Source organism: Tripterygium wilfordii, chromosome 23, assembly GCF_013401445.1.
Source record: "Tripterygium wilfordii isolate XIE 37 chromosome 23, ASM1340144v1, whole genome shotgun sequence".
Lineage (NCBI taxonomy): Eukaryota > Viridiplantae > Streptophyta > Magnoliopsida > Celastrales > Celastraceae > Tripterygium > Tripterygium wilfordii.
Genome location: NC_052254.1, coordinates 10344693 through 10367053, shown reverse-complemented (window position 1 = coordinate 10367053; position 22361 = coordinate 10344693). Strand labels below are relative to the sequence as shown.

General features: G+C 37.1%; 1 protein-coding gene across 2 annotated transcripts; it reads left to right on the top strand.

Moving 5' to 3' along the window:
• Positions 1-3148: 3148 nt before the first annotated feature.
• LOC119992644 lies at positions 3149-20878 on the top strand. Of its 2 annotated transcripts, XM_038839443.1 has the most exons (23): positions 3149-4193; positions 6421-6536; positions 6927-7135; positions 8960-9079; positions 9610-9738; positions 9889-10014; positions 10470-10525; positions 10596-10695; positions 10816-10933; positions 11497-11706; positions 12153-12483; positions 13470-13563; positions 13934-14042; positions 14272-14543; positions 14664-14791; positions 14977-15211; positions 18383-18571; positions 18684-18973; positions 19057-19240; positions 19336-19578; positions 19938-20023; positions 20133-20289; positions 20376-20878. In XM_038839443.1, exons 1-22 carry the CDS (start codon positions 3370-3372, stop codon positions 20278-20280), a joined length of 4317 nt encoding a protein of 1438 aa, XP_038695371.1. In that variant the 5' UTR covers positions 3149-3369; the 3' UTR covers positions 20281-20289; positions 20376-20878. The 2 variants fall into 2 exon arrangements, with proteins under 2 accessions (XP_038695371.1, XP_038695370.1); XM_038839442.1 differs by having other exon boundaries at positions 3150-4193; positions 20133-20878.
• Positions 20879-22361: the final 1483 nt, after the last annotated feature.

Genomic DNA, 22361 nt, shown 5'->3' with positions numbered 1-22361 from the left:
AAGGACATATCTATGCCTTGGGAGGAGGAGGAAAAGGCACGAGGCTCATCGCCATCCTCCTCCCCTTGCCATGAAAGATGGATTTTGAAAAGTTGTGAGAAATTTGAGAGAGAGTTTTAACAAAGACAGTTTTGAGAGTTATTTAGAATTAAGTTAGATTCACCCTGTGTGTTGGGAAATTATACTTACGATCATCTTTGATAGAAATATCACACGACAATAGAGAAAATTGAAATAGAAAAATGTAAAAATCTCAACACAATAATATACACGGAAACTCTAAAATCGGAGAAAAAAATCATGGGTGTTGTCAAAAGACAACCAAGAGAAAATTCAATATGTAGAAAATTTTTACAACCACACACACTCAATTTTCTCTTATTAAGAAACCCAAGCAAAATCCAACAGAGTTACCATATAGTTATCCCCCTTTGCTCTCTCTCAAAGCTCACGCATACATCCCTTTGATTTCTCTCTACCAAAAGCACTAATAAACCACTAGGATTTATAGTAGTACAAAATCACCTAGTTTAATTCTACCTAAGAGTCCCTCCCCAAGATATTTCCAATTACAAATATGATATCAATCATGTTCGTAACTAGAGACGAACTTGAAAAACGAGTTTCATCACCATCGAGACTCTTTTGTAAGCAAAAAACTTGTCCAAAACTGCTTCAACCAATCAACTGTCCAGACGATTCCTCGAGCTGTCCAGACAGATACACTCTAGTCTTGCCCGCTGTTCTTGTTCATGTTCCCCGTTCGTCCAGACGGATGCACACCTGCCATGCTTTCTTCGTCTTTTACACCTTTTGTTTTTGATCAAAACTCAACACTGTGAACATCCATGTTTTTTACTTAAAAAATGTATTTAAATTAATATAAGAAACTAATTTTATTCTAGAATTCTAGTACAAAATTAAAATAAGATACATTAATAATATGAAATCAATATAATCACTAAGGAGACAGGTTTTTAGATTTTGTAACCGTTGGCTCTCTTCTACAATGGATAGGAGATGCCTCGTTTCTAGCTCGCGAGAGCAGGAGTTTGTGATCATAGGGTGTGATGATATGTGTTGCGAGCATTCCAGGACTTGTTGATGTGTTTGATATGGGAATTTGCGCATCAATCTGACTTTTCACCAAATAAGTTGTGCGTGGTTTGAGAACACAAAACTGCTTCGAGAGTTGCTTTCCTGAAAAGGACTTAAAAGAGGATATAAAGGACAAACAATAGAATTAGAGTATTTCTATTGAATAAAATGAAAATAACACATCGCTGGAATGCATTGGACTTTCATTGGGAATACATCCTGGAATGTATGGAGAGCGTGCTTTACGTACAAGCTAAATTAACATAATAGTTGCGGAGGTTACAGTTACAGAGGCTTGAAAAGTATATAAATGGGCTAAAGACAATTGATCGGAGTCATGCTCAGAAAGCAGTAAAGTTTGTAGACGTGGAACCTGTGTTTTACGCAGGGTGCTTGTGGATCTGGCTCCTTCTTCTTGTTATTGGCTTCATGGTGGTCATCCTTTCCTGTTTCCTTGGCATGATCTTGACATGTTCTGTCGTGGTAGATCATGAAAATTTTTTTGCTTGCTTGCTGCTTGAATTGGTAGGTCAAATCTCTTTCTAACCGCAACATCTTCAAGTGGTGGGAATCATGATGGAAGTCCCAGGTGTAGTTCTCGCTTCTTGGAGGTTGCTTGAACACTAAAACACACGTAGCTCGTTCCACTCTTCTGGAATGTAGGCCTCATGATATCTAATAAGAGAAAGAGGCTGAGAATTGGCATTCTTTATTTCTTCTGGTGAATTGGACATGGGAAGGTGGCTTGGTCTTAAAAGTGTATGATGAAATTAGTTCTAGTCTCTGGTTATCATGCAATTGTTGGAGATGTGTTTGAGACAAATTAGGAATGTGTAGGTTGCAAACTCTTTATTTTCTTGAACTCTGTTGAGCTTATCCAACTAAAATTTCTCACTTATTAACAAACCACTAAACAACAGGAGAAACGACTATAACATGAAATCCCTGAATTTTAGCCATTTTAGACATGCTTTCTTTTGACAACCCTAATTTCCAGCAACAAATCCCTGAATTTCAGCTCAAATAAAATCAAACTTCCTGCAAAATGAACAAACCGTTAGCTATAAAATCTCCTTACTTCTCCACTTGTCTTTTGGTGATTGATTAAGAATGGCCATTGGTGGACTCCCATGCTGTCACTTGTCATCAGGCGACTGGAGGTCACTTTTAGTACAAATAGTAACATAGCTTGCTATATGGAGTTAGTCTTTAGTTTATTTGGGCCTGGCAGAAGTTAGGGAACAAGGGTACACGTACAACACTCCAAAAGCCCAAAACGTACTCTAACCAAGCCCAACAATTGAACGTTTTGTCTTATCAATGGACTCCTGAGCTTACTTACTACACATTTTTGTAAACCATGAACTATGGTATTACTAACGATGATTCGATGAATAATAAATAAGCTTATTGTTTTTTATTCATCAATTCATTATACTATCATGTATTTCCCTTCAATTTCAAACCGATTAAAAGAAGACATTATGTAGTCATCACATTTGTTAAACCACTTGGGTGATAGCGTAGTGGTGAATCTCTTTAGAGTCAAACAATATGAATTCAAAAAGTTTTGACTTTTGAGTTTTAGTAGAGATCGAAGTTAGTTATGATAATGTATAAAATGTGAGTTATCATTTGTTACCCATTTTATAGATATTCATAATATAGTGTCAACTTGGACCCACGCGGCAACTTGTGAATTACGCCAAGTCAAACACATGAAAATGAAAATTAATGAATGCTGATAAATCCCATTCAACGAGTGGCCATTAACAAATGACACTCATGTGTGTGATATCTTATAAAGGTATCGAGTTCGAGCTTTCCTCATTTCCTTCTCCTGTATAAAAAAAACACAAATGGCCATCAGCAGGCCAGCAATTAACATTAGAAAATTGGGCCGGACCATCAAGCATGTCTATTCTCGACAGGCCGGTAGTGTCATAGCCCATTGTCAAACAAGCCCATAATGTTTTACACTCGGCCCGCACAAGAACACGCACACGCGACACCTATCGAGCCGTCTGTTGCCTGCCCCTGCTCGTTCTCCGCACTCCCGACACCTCTTTACCTACCAAAATTGTCACTTTCTTCCTTACGCTGTCTCTCACGAAAGCTTATTCACACACACTGCAATCCAAACTCTCTCATTCAGTAGTCCCCAATTCAACGCATCGAAACCGTCAATCCACGTAGCCCTCTTCTCTATCCAATATTCCCAATTGAAGCCTTGGAAGGTGGCTTTGTCAGTGTGATGAATCTCCTCCTCCAATGGCCTCTGCTCACCTTTGTTTCAATCTTATAGCCGTTTTTGGTGTTTTCGTGCTCTTCCGCGCAATACCTTCTTTATGCGATGATGATGAATTCTCGATCATCGGGTATGATGAATTTACGTTTCACGGTGATTACTCGCCTCCGTCACCGCCGCCGCCTGCTCTGCCGCCTCAACCTCCGTCGCTATCGTGCGAAGGAGATCTCTATGGCGTTGGCTCTCTTGACTCCATATGCGAGCTCAGTTCCTCCTTGAGTTTTGAAGAGGACGTGTATATTGAAGGTAAAGGTAGTCTGCACATACTACAGGGTGTTAATTTAAGCTGCCCTGTAACAGGTTGTTCAATAGCTTTCAATATGAGTAGCGAATTCAGATTAGGTCGAAATGCTTTTATTATTGCGGGCTCGGTTTATGTGAGAGCTTGGAATGTTAGTTTGATTGAGGGGTCGATGATCAACACGACTGCGTTGGCGGGTGCACCTCCAGCTCAGACCAGTGGGAGTCCCACTGGGGATCAGGGCTCCGGTGGGGGTCATGGTGGGAGAGGGGCGAGTTGTGTGACCGATAATAAGAAGCTACCCGATGATGTATGGGGTGGGGATGCTTATTCATGGTCATCCTTAGCTGAGCCGTCCAGTTATGGGAGTAAGGGAGGGACAACTAACAAAGAAGAGAATTATGGTGGAGAAGGAGGTGGGATGATAAGGGTGGAGGTGAACAGCACAGTAGAGGTTGGTGGGAGTCTTCTTGCAGATGGCGGTGATGGTGGTACAAAGGGTGGAGGTGGATCTGGCGGAAGCATCTTTATCAAGGCACAGAGAATGTAAGTGCTATGACTCATAAATTGAAGTTACTAGATTGATTTAATTATGTCTCTTATGCAATCATTATTTTTAGGATTGAAATTGACACTGTTTCCATGGTCTGTTGGTTACATGTTTGATTTGTATGTTTTGAATAACCATGACGGAGAAATACTACTTAATGCACACATTCTCAATCCTCCTAGTTGGATTACCATAATGAGGTGTTGGGGGCATATGTCGTAAGTAAAGGGGAAATAATGGACGTTTCCTTATGTGTTTGATTGCCTTATCGGGTTGTCAAAGCAAATCGTTATTAATATAATTTCTAAGGGTTTAATGAATAATTTTTTTCATTCTGTTTTTCCCCAAATACTCCAGATTTTCTTTAGCATGTGGACTATAAAGTTATAAACATAAGAATCCTCTGTGTGCAGTTTGTGTTTCTATGATTTGTGAAAGAAAACTCCTGAAAATTTAAGTGTGTCATTAGGAGATAACAAGCTATGAAATGAGACAATGGACATGCAGATCGTGGTTGTGTGGGGAAAGGGATTATGCAAAATTCATGCTGGTTTTTTTCGCCTTACTTGGAGCTGAGTTATTCTGAAAGGAATAATGGAGAACCAAATAGAATATGAAGGCTGTTCTTGAGCTGGCAGATGCTATATCAAGCTCCTTTTTGTTGGAATTTACATTAATTTCCTGCACTTCGATGTATTCATCATGACTGTTGCTAGCTGTAAGAATATCTTTCCATAATCAGCCAGAGTATATGGCAACTAAGAACTGTGAATATACTTTGAAACGAGAAGAAGGTTATTAAGAGGTGTTTAAGTTTTGATATTATTGCAAAAAATTAAGACAATTGTTGATGAGGTAATGAAGTAATTGGGTTTTTGGCTTGTGGCACATCAAGCTGATGATTTTGAGCCTAAAATATGAGTTGTTCTTTCATGAATTTTGAAAACTTTTAATTTACTATTAGATGCTTTGATAGTTTATTATAGATTCCACTAATGGTAAATGGAGATACGAAATTGAACATTTTTGTTGGAATATGTTAGTATGTGTGCTGTTGCTTCTTGATTGGAGCTCCTTTTCAACAATTTTTGATACAATTCTCTTATTCGTTGAAAATAAATCCTGCTAGTTAAAAATCTTGACTTTAAGGATTGGGTGAGGTGGGTTTGTAACTCTGGTTTTTGTTCTATTGTCTCTCTTGGACAGAAATATTTGCTGAATTAAGTCTTAATTCATACTTAATAGTGGTTAAACGTGATTTTATTGTTATTGAGTTTGTTTTGAATGTAAGTTGACAGGTTTTAAAAAATGAAATAGTACTTAGTTGTCCTGTGCATCCTTCAAGTGATGTATGCTTCTTATGTTATTTGAATGCTGATGCAGGATACCTTTGAATGTCATCAAATGTATCCTGCAGGCGCTTTTGGTCATCTAGGTTTGAGAAATTAGGGATTTTAGGTTTCATTCTTTTAGATAAGAGAATTTATTTTGGAGTGGGGATGCTAATTTTTTTTTTCAAAAAAAAAAGACGAAAAGAAAAGCTAGCAGTTAAGCAGGGTTGAAGCTTAAAATTTGTTGTGAAGAGTGTTATGAGGGAGTAATAGTAGCAGAAAGTTTGAAAGTTAAAATAAAGCATGAGAAGTAGATAACAGGGCAGTTTGAAGCTGTGAACAGAAACACTACACTTTGTAAGTAAGCAAGATTGGAGGAGAGGGGAAGGAGAATACCTGTGCTTACATGCCTCTCGTTAAACCAAACACTCAGTTCTTAAACATGGATAATATGCTTCTAGTTAACCAAGCTCAATTATTCCTCTCAAAACATTGATAGTATGTGAAGAGTGTGTGGGTTGTTATGTGCAGAGTTGGGATTCATAACTAGAATGTGACTTAGAACTCCTGGTTTTAATAGTTCAACTTTGACAGGTACTTCCTAATAGTGGGAAACTAATTAGTAAAGACTTTCCGACTTAATATAATCAAGTAACGGTGACACATACAGGCTGAACACTAGAAGAACACTCAAATCAGGAATTAATGGACCAAAAATAACACCTAATTGAACTTTTAAAAAAAAAAACAATTTCTCATTTCTGCATCAAATAGTTCACCTTACTGAATTTCATTCTTTTATTTATAGTCAAGAATGCCCTTTGTGTTTGTATTTATATCTCGACTGGCTTCACATTTTTTTTTACTGAGAAGATTCTTTTGTGAGGAGCAGGACTGGAAGTGGCAGGATAAGTGCCTCTGGAGGTGATGGATTTGCTGGAGGAGGTGGTGGAAGAATTTCTGTTAATGTTTTTAGCAGGCACGATGACACAATATTCTTTATTCATGGTATGACTGAGAGTTAGAATAGTATATTTGCCTTTTAAATAAGTTTCTTCTCATGAGTTGTTCAGGCTATGAGATACTCCCGTCCTCTCCCTCTCACATACACACACACTTTCTGTCTTCCTCCCTCCTCCCTACAAACATTTGCATTATGCACGGATAAAAAGATTTTGGTGTATTCCCCAATGAATTGTTTTCCACAACGACTGACCAATTTGTGAACAACGACAAGAAAAAAATCTAAGTAACAATCTAGAAAGCACGTTTGAAAATGGTGAGCAATTTATGTTATATTAATTTGTTCACCTTCATGTTTTCTGCGTGATTGCATATTCCCATATGTTATGATGTTATCTTGGTGACCACATGTTATATTGATCAGATTTTCTGCAGGGGGAAGGAGTTTTGGCTGTGCTGAAAACTCAGGGGCTGCTGGGACATATTATGATGCTGTGCCTCGGATTCTTATTGTGAGCAATCATAACTTGTCTACAAATACTGATACACTATTGTTAGATTTTCCTAAGCAGCCACTTTGGACAAATGTTCGCATTCAAGATCACGCTAAAGCCTGTGTTCCTTTGTTTTGGAGTCGCGTTCAGGTAATTGAAGAATCAAGTACTTGTGTCAATGCTTCAGTATATTCGAGTTTATAGTCATTGGGTTTTTGCTTTTATGTGATGAGATACTTAGAATTTTAGATATTCATGCATCGATTTAGGAATCATTGTAGATCAATGCCAGGCATCTTTTGTTTTACTGAGAAGTAGTTTGGAGAATATTTTTCATATTTCCACTGTTCGGGGCCAGCAAGTCTTTTGGTGAAGAAAATGTCCGCCTGCTAAATGGAATATATCCCTCTTTTTGGGTTGAAAATGACTTCCCTTTGATAAGTGAGAGTCATTTTTCAGTTTGCTTATCCAACATTATCATCTCATGCCATGTCATCAAGTGTCTCAATTAAGTGCATCTGAGCAACTTGTTCCACTCTTTGATAGAATCTGGCTTCCAGACTTTATACGCTACTTGCGTTCTTGTCTATTTTTTGTGGGGGACCAAATACAGGTAAATATTTTTAAGAAAATGAAGATGATTGCTTGTTGGTTAATTCTCTGAACAATTTGGAGCGTCAGAGGATGAAATTGAGTTGGTTTCTGGAGTTGGATGTTAAAACTACATAGGATATTTCTACTTTTTTATCACTGGTCTGATTGATTAGTTTAGGTGGCACAAAGGTAGTGCGGCCCACAGGTGTCCATATGCAAGCTTAGAAGAGATCTTCATTTTGTACTATTTAAACAACTGTGTACTTTGACATCTCCAACATGCAGAAGTAAGGCTGCATACATCATACATCTTGCCCTTCCCCAATCCCGCTTCCATGTTGGAGCCTTGTGCACAGTAGAGAAATTTAGATGACCTTTGAGTTGGTGGAGGAGTTACAAAAGGTTCCCTGATTGCAAAGTGCTCATAGCAAGGTAGTTCATGTAGAAATCTTATTAGAAAAGTGGTTGGGTATGTTTAGAGTAGCGACCCCCTGAAATGTCATGGGACACCCTTATGGGAGGTAGCTTCTAGTAGTTGGGCTAATGTCGTATTTTGACTCTTTGTTTCGAGACAGTTCCCAATTTGTGTCCTCCCTCTTCATTGTGTTACTTTTATTAATGTTAGAATATGTATAAATGATGTGAAATGTCCCAACCAAGAAGTTAACTTATTGGGTTGAAATGTTGAATGAAAAAGTAATTGATCTTGACATGGCATGGGAACGGGAGGTCTTGGGTTCAAACCTTAATTTCCGCAATTTAAACCCCAATTTATCGTTGCCCCATGTGTGGGCTTTTGCGTGTGTTTGTTGTTGCCCCAAGTGTGGGCCTTGTGTGAGGGTAGCTCTAGTGTTGGGCCTCATTTTTTGTGTACGTGTTGGGCCGTCGGATTGTCCAACCCACACGTGAGAGATAGTGTTAGAATATGTATAACTGATGTGAAATGTCTCAACCCAATAAGTTAGGGCTCAATGACAAAGTAATTAATATTAACAATTAATTTTCACTTGCTTTCTTGACCTTTCTTTTTTTTAAGCCTAAATTTCTGTGATATTAATATGCTCTAGGTGCATAATTTACCAATACGGCTAATATATTGTTTTTTAATTGCTATCGATGTTTGATTTCCCCGCAGTAGTGTTCCGTGTTGGTCAAATTTCCCACCATGGTGGACTTATTCCTGTGTGATTAAAACTGCATTTTGTGTGATGCTCTTGTTATTCTGTTAAATAATTTTAGCGACCTGACTTCTTTTCAATTCCTTTCTAGCATAACAAATGTCCTACATCTCTATTCTATGAGATTAACCATGCCCTCCCCTTTTCGTTGATTGCTCATTCATAAATATTGAATGTTCGATTGTTCATTCACATTATCTAGGTTCAGGGACAGATCCGTCTATCCTGCGGTGCTGTGCTGAGCTTTGGGCTTGCACATTATGCTTCCTCGGAGTTTGAGTTAATGGCGGAAGAGCTTCTAATGAGTGACTCAGTTGTCAAGGCAAGCGGCTAACTATTTTTCATTTCAGAATCTCGGTTTTGTTGGAATGCTTTATGGTAAAAGGTTCTTTTCTGATAAATTGGCAGTTTGGCACAATGTGTCTTTTGCTCAATTTCATTTTATGAGGGGATTAGCTTTTTGACTAGTTATGTCTTGATAATACTGTCTCTTTTTGGGCTTAAGGGTGTTTTTGAAAGCCTATTTTGAGGAATCTTGATCATTTTTCCATTTAGAGGTTTAATACTAATTTGGGTCATATAGTTTGAACTACATACAAGATTCTGTTGGCTTTTATACTCTTTATGTTATATGCGGTGTCTGTTATAGTGATGCTTATGCAAACTGTGTAGGTATTGCAGAATTTACCCTCATGAATGGTTTGACCTTCTTGACACATTATGGACTGGAGTATTCTATGACTTTGTATATTTTTCTGTTGCCTTATGTAATGATGCATACAAGATTATCATTTATTTGCTGTTAATTTTTATAATGACAAAATTTCTCATTGTCACGCTTGAATAAATTAGATATATGGAGCTCTTCGCATGACGGTCAAAATGCACTTGATGTGGAATTCAAAAATGCTTATAGATGGTGATGGCGATTCAATTGTGGCAACGTCCGTGCTTGATGCCAGTAATTTATTAGTACTCAAGGTATTAGTGTGTTACACACTTTGACAGTTCCTTGTTAACATCAAAATCTAGATTTTGGTCACGGGTTTTTGGATGATGTTCCTCTATTTCAGTGATACGTCCTAGTACAACACTTCAGTGTTGGATGATACTACCGTATTTTGTTGTTAGGAATCGTCAGTGATACATTCTAGTGCTAATCTGGGAGTTCACGGGCAAGGATTTCTGAATTTGTCTGGACCAGGAAATATTATTGAAGCACAACGCTTGGTTCTATCATTGTTTTTCAGTGTCAACGTAAGCCAATGACAACTCTTGTGCTTCTGAATGTACATTTCGTATTTGGTAGTTAACAGTTTTTTGTTCTTTCTCTGGTTAGCTTAAACTAGATGATGCTACCCATAACACTATGTACATCATAAGGAGTTTGATAATGGACTGAGTTAGGGTATAATACACTTCACTCTTTTGTTGATTTATTTGTTTTAACAGAATACATGCATGTGATTTACTCTTTTTGAGTAACTTAAGCTTTTTGTTTAAAAATCTGATCAGTAGATATGTTTGGATGTATCTAATGGTAGAGTTGCAGGTTCAATTCTTGGAAACAGCCTCTCCACATATTATGTGGGGGTAAGGTCTGCTTACATCTTGCCTGTCTCTGTCCCCGACCCCGCCCATTGTGGGAGCCTTGTGCACGGGAGTTGTTTACCTTTTTACTGAATGCAGTTAATTTCCTTTGTGTATGTTAGGTTGGACGTGGATCAGTTTTGCAAGGTCCCTTGGACAAGGGCAGTTATAATAATATGTAAGTTTTGAAAATTGGATCATTTTGTCGCTGTATATGGTTGTGTATTCATTTTTTGAAGAAATGATAGGACTCCACGGCTGTACTGTGACTTTCAAGAGTGTCCGATGGAATTGCTTCATCCACCTGAAGATTGTAATGTGAACTCTTCATTGTCCTTCACGCTTCAGGTCTTCCATTTTGAGATTGAGCACTTAGTTCTTCTCTTGGTCAGATGGGTGCATGGTTTGCCATGCTATGATGACCTTTTCCATTAGGTTTCTTATATATGGTTTTCCATGCTGCTTCAGATATGTCGAGTTGAAGATGTGATTGTTGAGGGAATCATAATGGGATCTGTTGTTCATTTTCACTGGGTTAGAACTGTAGCTGTTCACTCTTCTGGTCTGATCAGTGCTTCTGGACTAGGTACTGCACTTTGCTTGTATTATACAATTTTGGTGGTTAACGATTTTTTTTAAATGGAGGTAGTCATAATACACAAGCGAATTAAATGCATTTGTTGTCTGCTCCTGTGCCTGTAAGTTTTTATCAGTATGTGGTGGTTAACATGAACTAAGATCTTCCTCTGATGTTCCAAGATTCATTTTTGAGACCATTCCTTTCAGCAAACAGTGGTTCTTGTTCTAGTTTCTGGATTTCCCTATCTGCTTTCTGTTTTATGTCCACATGCAAGGTCAACATCTTTTTAGAGATTTGCATGAAGGGGGTTGGTTTAGGATTGGGTTCTTGATGTACATTGTCAGTTACCTGTTTTCGGCGAGCTCATGAGGCAGCAATAGAGTATCAAATGCAATCATGACTTTTTTTGCTTCCTTTTTTAAGGGTGTAAATTGAACAGAAAGTTTTTTTCGTCTATTTTTTTTGTTCTTCGCTCGAGAATTTCCGGCACTAGAACTTTGTCTAATCGTAATTGTCATGCTTGTAAGGATTTAATTATTTTATGGTATGTCGGTCTGAACTTGTTGCAGGCTGCACTGGAGGGATAGGTAGAGGCAAAGTTTTAAACAATGGTCTCAGTGGTGGTGGTGGACATGGTGGCAAAGGTGGGGATGCATATTACAACGGCAGCTTTATTGATGGTGGCACTGTTTATGGCCATGCTGAATTGCCTTGTGAACTTGGTAGTGGTAGTGGAAATGATAGCGTAGCTAGTGCCACTGCAGGTGGTGGTATAATAGGTAACTTCTTGGATGTAATGAGATACTATATATATATGTTTTTTTCCCGGTTTTTATGAAGTTTATAGGCTTGCTACTACTGAACACGAGGTACATCTTTGCCTCCTGGGTTTTTCAAATTTTAAAGGGTATGCGAATATGTTTTATTGCTCATCATTTGTAACTTTTCCATAGTGCCACCTTAGGCACCTATTATTAAGCGGCTTGTTGTGGGACTTGTCCATATTTTCTTACTTTTGTTGGCCTTTAATATTTCCTCTTCATTTATTTGCATTGTGAACTCCTTTTATCATTATTAGTATGCACATTCTCTTCAGAAGTAAGTGTTATGCTTGTCTTTTCCTTCTGGAAGTCCCTAGTGCTGTGTCAGTAGTTTCTTGGCTCATAGTAAAAAATGCCTATTGGTAAATGTTGGTCACTTAGGCTTGGTTTTTCTTATTGAACAGTGATGGGTTCATTGGAGCATTCACTGTCGAGTTTGTCTATTTACGGTTCACTTAGAGCAGATGGAGAAAGCTTTGGAGAAGATGTCAGAAAGCAAGATGGCAGCGTTGTGCCAAATTCAGGTCCTGGGGGTGGTTCTGGTGGAACCGTTCTTTTGTTTGTTCATACATTGGAGCTTGGTGTTCATTCTACTATCACATGTGCTGGAGGACATGGCAATCCTAGTGGTAGTGGTGGTGGAGGGGGCGGAAGGATTCATTTTCATTGGGCAGATATACCGACAGGGGATGAGTATCTACCCATAGCGAGTGTGAAGGGGAGCATTCTAGCCAGGTATGTATAAACAAGCATTGACTGATTTACTTTCGATATCTCATTTGGTTATTCTATCAAATGCTATCAATTATATATATTTTTTATTTCAGTATTGTCATATTTTAAGTTGTATGTACAGTCTTTTACATATAGATGCCACTGATCTTCGTATGTTCAATCATCCAATCTTTAATCCCATATATTTAGGGTCAAACCATTGTTAAGAGGAATGTTCTACCCCCCTCATCCTCCGAACTGGGATGCACTTCCCCGAACAGGATGCCCAAATGGATGTCTCAAAAATCTGCTACCTTGAAATGAAAGTGAAGAAATAAAACTTGAGAAATAGAATGAAAATCAAGTATAAATGTATAATTAACTCAAAAAATTATCGCAACATTGACACCAAGATCCTATTTGCACAATTTGGTGAAGTGTTATCATGGATGAAAACACCAAGTCCTTCATGGTTTTTCCTGTTAATGTATTCACGCCTTAGGCATTGTGTTTGTGTTTCTTTTTCAATTTTTGCCATCTTTACGAACACTAGAATGTTACTGATGAACTCGTTGTATAATCATATGTGTTAAGAGATAAATGTCCCACATCGTCTAGTTTGGGTGAAGTATATATGGATATATGTGGTTCCATCTCCTCTCTCTAAAAGATCCTTTTTGAGAGTGTATGAGCCACTAGGAGCCAAATTTAACATGGTAGTAGTGCATGTCCCCTAGCGATGTGTTCTTGGACCGCCTTACCTCCATCCGTTTCTTGGGTCATGGTTTACTCGTTTGTTACACTTGTTGGGCCTTTGGATTGTCCAGCTCACAAGTGAGGTGGAGTGTTTTGAGATAAATGTCTCATATCGACTAGTTTAGGTGAATTGTATGTGCATATATCTGGTACCCTCTCCCCTCTAATAGGTCCTTTTTGAGAGAGTGTATGGGACACTGTAAGCCAAATTTAACAATATGTATTTTGAAACTTTTGTTTCCTAATGGCAGGGGAGGATTTAGTAAGGGCCAGGGTCATGCTGGTGAAGATGGGAGTGTTACAGGAAAGCCCTGCCCCAAAGGGCTCTACAGTATACTTTGTGAGGTAGTATTGTATTCTTGTTATTCTTGGGGACTCCTTAATGGGCATGAATATTTCTTTGTGAATTTTATAAGCATGTTACGTTAAAATAAGCATAATTAATATGCTTGACTTCGCTTGAAAGCTTTAGAGGATTCAAAGCTTCCTATGGCAAAATGCTTTATTGAAAAAAATCTCTTTTGGCAAGGGAACATATTTCTTACATAAATCAATTGTTAAATTTGAAAACTTATAAAGATGGTGCTTGATATCATAGAGATCAAATTGTTTTATCTATGTTTCTTTTGGAAGAAATGGATCAGTTGATGATTCTTTTAATGAGCTTCAACACTTGACATGCTTATGTTTTCCATATGGGAAAATTATAATACAGGAATGCCCGGTTGGGACTTTTAAGAATGCCAGTGGGTCTGACAAAGCTCTTTGTCGTCAATGCTCATCTAATGAACTTCCACATCGTGCCATATACGTTTCTATTCGAGGTATTCCCAGAAGTTTTTGTTGCTGCCATATGCAATTTATTTGTCGCATGTAATTATTATCTATTTATTGCTTTCTTGAAAACATTAAGTTTCTGTAAGTTTGGATTTGCCTTTCGCTACGGATAATTGTTGTCAATGGTTATTATTGCTATTCCTCATCTGTGCTAAGATTTATGATTTCGAGATTCTTCATATTATTTGGGTGATTCCACTCTTCAATTTTTAACAGGAGGTGTCACTGAGAGTCCTTGTCCATACAAGTGCATGTCTGACAGATATCACATGCCACATTGTTATACTGCTCTTGAAGAGTTGGTATACACATTTGGCGGACCATGGTTGTTTAGTCTTATTCTTTTAGGTCTCCTCATCCTCTTATCTCTGGCTCTTAGTGCTGCACGAATGAAGTATGTTGGTGGGGATGAATTACCAGCTCTTCAGCCTCCTCAACGTAGCTCTCGTATAGATCACTCCTTCCCTTTTCTGGAGTCACTGAATGAGGTCAGTTTCCAATTACTTCCATGCAGTATTCATACTTTTGCATAAAAACATAGCAAAATTATGAAGACCTATATATTATCCCCATATTATTCTCAGGATTATGCCTTTGTTCTCTCTCAGGTAATGGAAACAAATAGAACTGAGGAATCCCAAGGTCATGTGCACAGGATGTATTTCATGGGCCCAAACACTTTTAGTGAACCTTGGCATCTACCTCATTCTCCTCCTGAACAAGTGACGGGAATTGTGTGAGCACTCTTTCTCTAATCTGGTCCATGGTCCATAATGTTTTGGTGGTTTTTGTCCCTTATTTGAGTTTGAGATTACGTCTAAAGTAGAAATTTGTATTGTTGGGTGTACGGGAACCTATGGAGCATACTATTTTTCGTTTTTTTATACACATCCTCGTTTTTGAACTTCATTTACTTGGCAGATATGAAGATGCATTCAATAGATTTGTGGATGAGATGAATGGCTTGGCTGCCTATCAATGGTGGGAAGGATCAGTATACAGCATTCTTTCTATTATTGCATATCCACTTGCATGGTCCTGGATGCAACAACGTAGGAAAAAGAAGTTACAACAACTTCGGGAATATGTTCGATCTGAATATGATCACTCCTGTTTGCGTTCTTGTCGGTCACGTGCTCTTTATGAAGGACTTAAGGTACATCTTTTTCCCTTGGCGAGTCTATTATGTTCTGATGAGAACACGTCCAAATACCAACACCACAGGTATGACATAGAGAGAGATGTATATGGAATAGAACTGACATTATAGAAGATTGAACAAGACAAGGATAATCTGGTTTTCGAGGAACCAATGGCCTCCCAATGGCTTTGAAGGAGCCAAGACCTCCAAAGTTTACTTACCCAAAAATCCCCTTCTCACGATTTACTGCTACTTAAACTCCCCAAGGGCCACTAAAATTACAAAAAAGACTCCACTTAACCTAACAAATATTCCCCATTAATACACCTTAGTGATAGGTCTATCTTGTTCCAATTTATCTCATTATAATATCTTTAGATATTTTAAATTCCTTTTATCAATATGAATTTTCTTTTGACCAGTTAGGTTGTGGATGATGATAAAACTTTATTGGGGTGTTTGTCATGATAATATCTTCCTTGTGATATGCAAATGTTTTGAAGGCATTCTTGATTCATTGGCAGAAGTCACAAAACTAAAAAAGTCTCTTTTTCAACGCTTTCTTCCCATGCTTGACTTCTATAAGGCAAATTTTCTAGATAAGTTGCAGATAATGGCCTTTGTCTTTTCTTCTTGTGCTATTTTGCCTAATACATTGAAACTTGAAAGAATTCACGAACACTGTTCTATACTTCTATAGTTGAATTCCCCAATTTATTGTGGGGTCCTCCCAAAATCCCGCTATAGGATAAACAGGGAGAATCTTTATTGTGCAGCTTTGGATATGATGACAAAGCTTGGACATCGTGGCCTGTTTGCAGTCCAATTTTTTTTCCTGGAAAATCCATATCAAAGAATTTTGTTTCTAGCAAATTCCCAGCTTCACATGACAACATCGACTGTTCATAGGGCAGTTAGCAAGAAGTTATATTTTTTCCATCAAGAGGAAATTTTTTTTTTTTTTTGAAAAGGTCATAGAACTGATTGTGTTGATTCACCCAATAAATTAGATAATTGAGATCTGTTGGAACTTGGGCCCGTAGGAAATTGTTCATTTTACATGTGCGCTATGCTTATATGAAAGTGTTGCATGTTGGTGATGGAAATGCACACATAAGAATAATGATCGGGAAGATCTAATCCTGGCCTCTTGTTTCCTTCAGATTGAAGTTGATGACATAATGTGTAGTCTGTAAATTTTGAATCAAAATGAGGGTGCTTGATGCAGCGCAGCGTGGTGGAAGGAACACGTACTTGGACCTGTTGATTCGACACACGAATACCAGGAACAAGTCTACTTAAATCTGTTGATTCGACACACGAATGCCAGATTTAAGGCTTCAAAACTTTGTTTATTCTAACGAATACCAAAGAATTGGAAAAGATTAGTCGTCTCTTAATTTTATTCAATCAAAAACTCTCAAAACTAAAATTACTCAATGAGGGTTACAACCTTAAATAGTAAACTAAACGAAACCCTAGACACTTCTAATAGGAAACAAATACTTAAAAAGATACTAGACTCCTAGAAAATAATACTAATTGATTTACAAACAATTGATTTCCTAAAATACCAAAATAAAATATTTATCAGAAATATTTCCATCTTCATCATTCTCCCTTTGTTGGAGAAAACTCGACCTCGAGTTTTGAAGACTTGTAATAGAAAACCGTCTGATTTCTTGATCACCATCCTTGTACCCAATATACGCAACCACTTTGAACTCTTGAATAAGTTTGGAAACAACATCAACAAAAAGTTCTCTCCATGTGGTTTTCCAAGTATTTCTGGAATAACAAAATCAATGAATTCAACAGGCACCAAAAGATTATCGGGATTTAGTACTTGAATGATGTCCAATTTATCCTCCATTAATTCTTCTTTAATATCTTCATGTACCAAAAAATCTGATTCATCTGGATAAACATCAAAAATTGGCTCACCTTGTTCATCCGCGAACTCCAAAAATGGCTTGGATAAACCTATCACTTCTTGTTCCTCTTCATTAAAGATTGGCGTTGATGGTGCATCCAATCCTTCCTTGATCTCCAAATAATTGTCAGACTGGTAATCCTATATCCCACCGTCTTGGATCAGGATTTTTGATTTGTTTCCTTTCTCTTGTACCATCATCCCCAAAAAGGGTTAGCGAAGACTTCGTCAGATGCTGCCTCGTCTGCCTTCTGCAAATTCGGTGATGAGTTTGTTGGTGTAGATGCAACGCGGCCTCTAATCGTTGTACAAATAACTCCAACTTTCTCATAAATCGACCTTCCAACTGTTCGAATTGATGAACTAAATATGCATCATCCCTTGCATACACCTTCTCCAAAGTTGCTTGATTTGCGGCAACTTTTCTCCTTGGCGGCATGACTAGGAACGTGCAAAGCTCCGATACCAACTGATGCAGCGCGAGATTATAAGACGCAGAAAATCAAACACACCAGCAAGAACACACTCTTCTATAATCCTCGCTTCAGCACAAGCAAGAACTATAGGTAAATCAGCTCACGCGTAGGCGGCCGTAGTTATATCATAAACTCAATTATAATGTTCAACTCAAAAACAAGCCAAATAAATAGGTCACGTAGGAACCCTAAAAGAAAATACTTAAAGACATATCTGCCCATAGACACTTAATTAAAAAAAAGGAAACAAAACTAAGTAAAACTAATAGTTAAATAATTAAAGCCTGCACGTCCGTATGTTGTTTCTTAGCCACAAAGCTTCCTCCCACGTTGACGATCAAAGGCCTCCATACACTGTAAAGCAAACTCTTCAATCATATCTACATCAGTGCTCATTAGTATTGTTGGCTATATTACTCGGATGACCATAGTATTAATCGTTTTGAAAGGAAAACTCATTGAATACAGCTTGACTGAGGATTTTGGATGTTCGTATGTTTGTGGCATTACTTGTGAATCAAATTGAAAGAAATGGTTAATTGACTCTAGTTTAAAGCGTATCTTCCATCTGGGTGAGTTCAATATCAATCTCGCTTGTGTTGGTATACTTTCCATTAATAGGAAGATTATCATACAGCTATCAATTAGATCACAAGCCAGCCACAATTTCCTTTTGATTGGTGCCAATTTTCTTTTATTAATATCCTTATTTGCGCTGCAGGATACTATTCCTTGTTTTGATTTGATGTATCAACAGTTAGCTTTGTTATCGTGCAGGTGGCTGCAACTTCTGATCTGATGCTTGCATACGTGGACTTCTTTCTTGGTGGAGATGAAAAGAGATCGGATCTTCCTCCTCCACTTTGTCACAGACTTCCGTTGTCTATAGTCTTCGGAGGAAATGGAAGTTACATGGCTCCATTTTCTCTGCATAGTGATAATATTCTTACAAGTCTCATGAGTCAGGTTTGATATTTGTATTTTAGCTTGTTCTTGATGCAAATTCTTGAACCTATATAGCTTCTTTTCATGCTGTGGTCTGTTTTTACTGATTTTTTTCTTTACTGCTATGTTCCAGTCTGTCCCACCGACAACATGGTATCGACTGGTAGCTGGTCTAAATGCACAACTGCGATTAGTTCGTCTTGGACGCTTGAAAATTACGTTTGGTCACGTTATCAGCTGGCTTGAAACACATGCAAACCCTACATTAGGTACATATGGAGTTCATGTTGAGCTTGCTTGGTTTCAGCCTACATCTTCTGGATATTGTCAATTTGGGCTTGTGGTCTGTGCAATTGAAAATCAGAGTTCTCTACAAGCAGTGGAAGGACAAGATGAACCTGTTCTTTCTGAGTGTGGATCACGGTAACATACTGATTGTCACTGTTTTAGTGCCAGTAGTATCTAACTATCTATCTTGGCTCAATTTCTTCTGTTGTGATTTGCAGTGTGCTTAAGGCTTACAGGGGGGATTGGCCGAATTACTCTCGAGTTTGTGAACATCTAATGACATGTAAAAGGATTTGTGGAGGGATTTTGCATTCGAAGAGTTTGCGAACTCTCAAGACAAAGAGGGCTATAAGTTATCCTTTTTCTTTTATATTATACAATGCCAAACCGGTTGGTCATCAGGTATTTGGAATGCTTGTAGGATGCTCATATTGACGCTTCGCTTTTTGATTATTTGGTTGCACTTCTCTGAATCTTTTTTCTCTCTATAATTGCAGGACCTTGTTGGTTTGCTCATTTCTATTATACTTCTGGGAGATATTAGCTTAGTCATGTTAACTTTGTTACAGATGTATTCTATTTCTTTGCTGGACTTCTTGTTGGTCTTGTTTATCCTTCCTCTTGGTCTGTTGTTTCCATTCCCTGCTGGAATCAGTGCTTTATTTACTCAAGGACCTAAGAGGTCAGCAGGAGTTGCACGATTATATGCTCTATGGAATATTACGTCATTAATTAATGTGGTAAGTTGGTGCATTTCTTGATCTACATTATTTTGTGCATTACTTCCTACTAATAGTTTAAGTTATTTACAGAGTAAAATTCTTTTGCATTTAGCTGCAAAAATTATATGCATCGGAAGTACTTATAATTTCAATTATGAAATGATATCAGTGACATGATATGTAACAATAGTTTTTTTTTTTGGTGAGACAAGTTGTGGATGAACCAGTGAGGTTGACTACTTACCTGCAAAATGGAAATTTTTTTTTTAGTATTTGATAACTTAGAGGCTCTGAGCTCCCATTTATTTTTACTTTTCAGTAGTCTTCACTGTGATGTAGATGTATTGTAATCTACGTTGATCTTTTTTTTGACACAGATAATTGCCTTTGTGTGCGGTTTCATCCAGTATAAGATCCACTCAAGTAAACAACACTTGAACTTTCAGTCCTGGAATTTTAGCATGTAAGTAATCTGTTGTACCTGCCATGTGAGGCAAGTAGAAGCTTTGTGGTTATTATCATCACATTTTCAAATTATGTTGAATGTGTTTCTGTTGTCATTGGTTTTGCAGGGATGAAAGTGAATGGTGGATGCTTCCTTCAGGATTAATATTGTGTAAAATTATTCAAGCACGACTTGTAGATTTCCATGTAGCTAACCAAGAAATTCAAGATCGCTCCTTGTATAGCAATGACCCGGATGTTTTTTGGCAGTCGTGAAAACATTCCGTAAGTGCAGCTCAAGATACACACTTCTATTCCATAGACTTTCTTCAGTCCTTTCGGATGTTCTGAGATAGGTTAATGTTGTACAGTGGGGAAAGCTAGTTGGGTTGAGTTGGGTTGGCTTCTCCTGCAACTTTTACTGCAATTTGGTGGAACATGTACTCATCCTAGTCATATCATTGCCAAATAATCCTGCATGCATTCTGGTGTAGGCCGGTCGACTTCTCAAGCCAAAAATAGTATTTTTGTTTTGTACATGATAATATCTATCGTCATCGAGTTGCGAAAAAGAAAGATTGTTGTTGTCTTCGATCATCCTTTGGTTCACTATTTAATTACCTTTAGGATGAGAGATTGCATATATTTTCTGTCACAAATGGTGAGCCTGTAAATTAATTTTGTTTATGATTGTGTCGTAGATGCTGAATTTGTATTTGAAACGATATTTCTCTTCTAAGGATTTGTATGTGCTTTGTCTGGATGCACTGATTAAGAAGAAAACCAGTCAGGAGGGAAAGGTGGACTTTGACACCTTGTCCAGAGAACTCGCCTGAATGGCTAAATAGGAGGTTTGTGGTTGCTAATTTTGAAATATGCTCTCTGCTGTTGTATAAAATAGAAAAGCTGGTTGCACCACTTTGAATAATATCATTCTTGTTTTTCAGTTCTCCAAAGTTTCCAAAAATAAAATAAAATAAAAAATTGGTTCGGTGTTTGGACCGCCTTATTAGCTTCTTAATATCGTAGAGAAATATGTTTGCGGTAGGGATTGAATTTTGGATACATATACTTAATCCAGTCAATTGAATCACTTCTAATTGGTCTTTATCAATCCTTTTTATAACATGTTATGTTCTGATTAGAAAGAAACAAATATAGAAAAACAAGAAAAGCAAAAAAAGAAAACTCATTATTACAACTTTCCAAGTATTTTTTGAGATTTTTAATGAAACTTTTTTTTCCCATTTTTGGTGAGTTATCGTGTCAAAGCGGGAAGGCTGACAAAAGTTGCACTAATTCTATATTGAAATCGATCATCACTTACGTATCTTGGAAGCTTAAAACTGAGAGAGTGTAATGTGAATTTTTTATAAGGCCACATAAGCATGAAAACTCTCTAAATATTTGATACGTATCATTTGATTTTTTTTTTAATATTTAATTCTTATATATTCATGTACTATAAATATAAATATAAAGTCAAATTCATTGACAAAATTTTATGTCAAATTCTTATATATTCAACCATAAATGTGATGGGTCCCACAGAAAATTTATGGTCCCCACTTTTGTTTTGTATTATTACAACCATTAGATTTGAAGTTCACAAAGTTGGTTCACACTTTTGGTTCACATAGGAGAATTATTCTTCATATATTTATCATAAATATGAAACAAATTTATGTATCATGAAGATTATGTGTCACTAAGGTTAATGTATCACATTAATCAAGATGAATATAAAATTAGTGAGTTTTATTTGTTTATAAATAATTTTCATACATGTATCGTAAATAAATAAAAAACTAAATTTATTAACAAAATTCATGTATCATAAATATTAATGTATTACTTAGCTTAATGTATCACATTAATCAAGATATATATAAAATATACTTTCACTTTAGGGCAAGACGAGTCATGGACACATTTTATGACCTTTTGATGTATTTAGTCATTTAGGAACTTATATGTAGGGCTCTTAATTCTTCTGTCTATAACCCGAGCTCGAAGAAGGAAGAGATGAGAGGGTCCTATGGAAAATGTGGTCAGAAATCCATAGTAGAGTCCGACCACAACGACCGAATTAATTATTTTTCAGGGATAAGGATACTAGATTACCTAGTATAAAAGATTTGAAAATCATCACAAACCTCCTCTTTATTTATTTATTTTTTCTATTTCCATTTTTCAATTTCTAGATTCTTATATGATGATTTTTAAACTTTCCATATATAAAAATGGAAAGAGATAGCCTATAAACGACATCTCTTATTTGTACATGTCTGATTCGAATCACAGGTTTTTGCCAGTGCTGAAGTTAATCTCACAATTCTTCTGTCCATTCAAATATA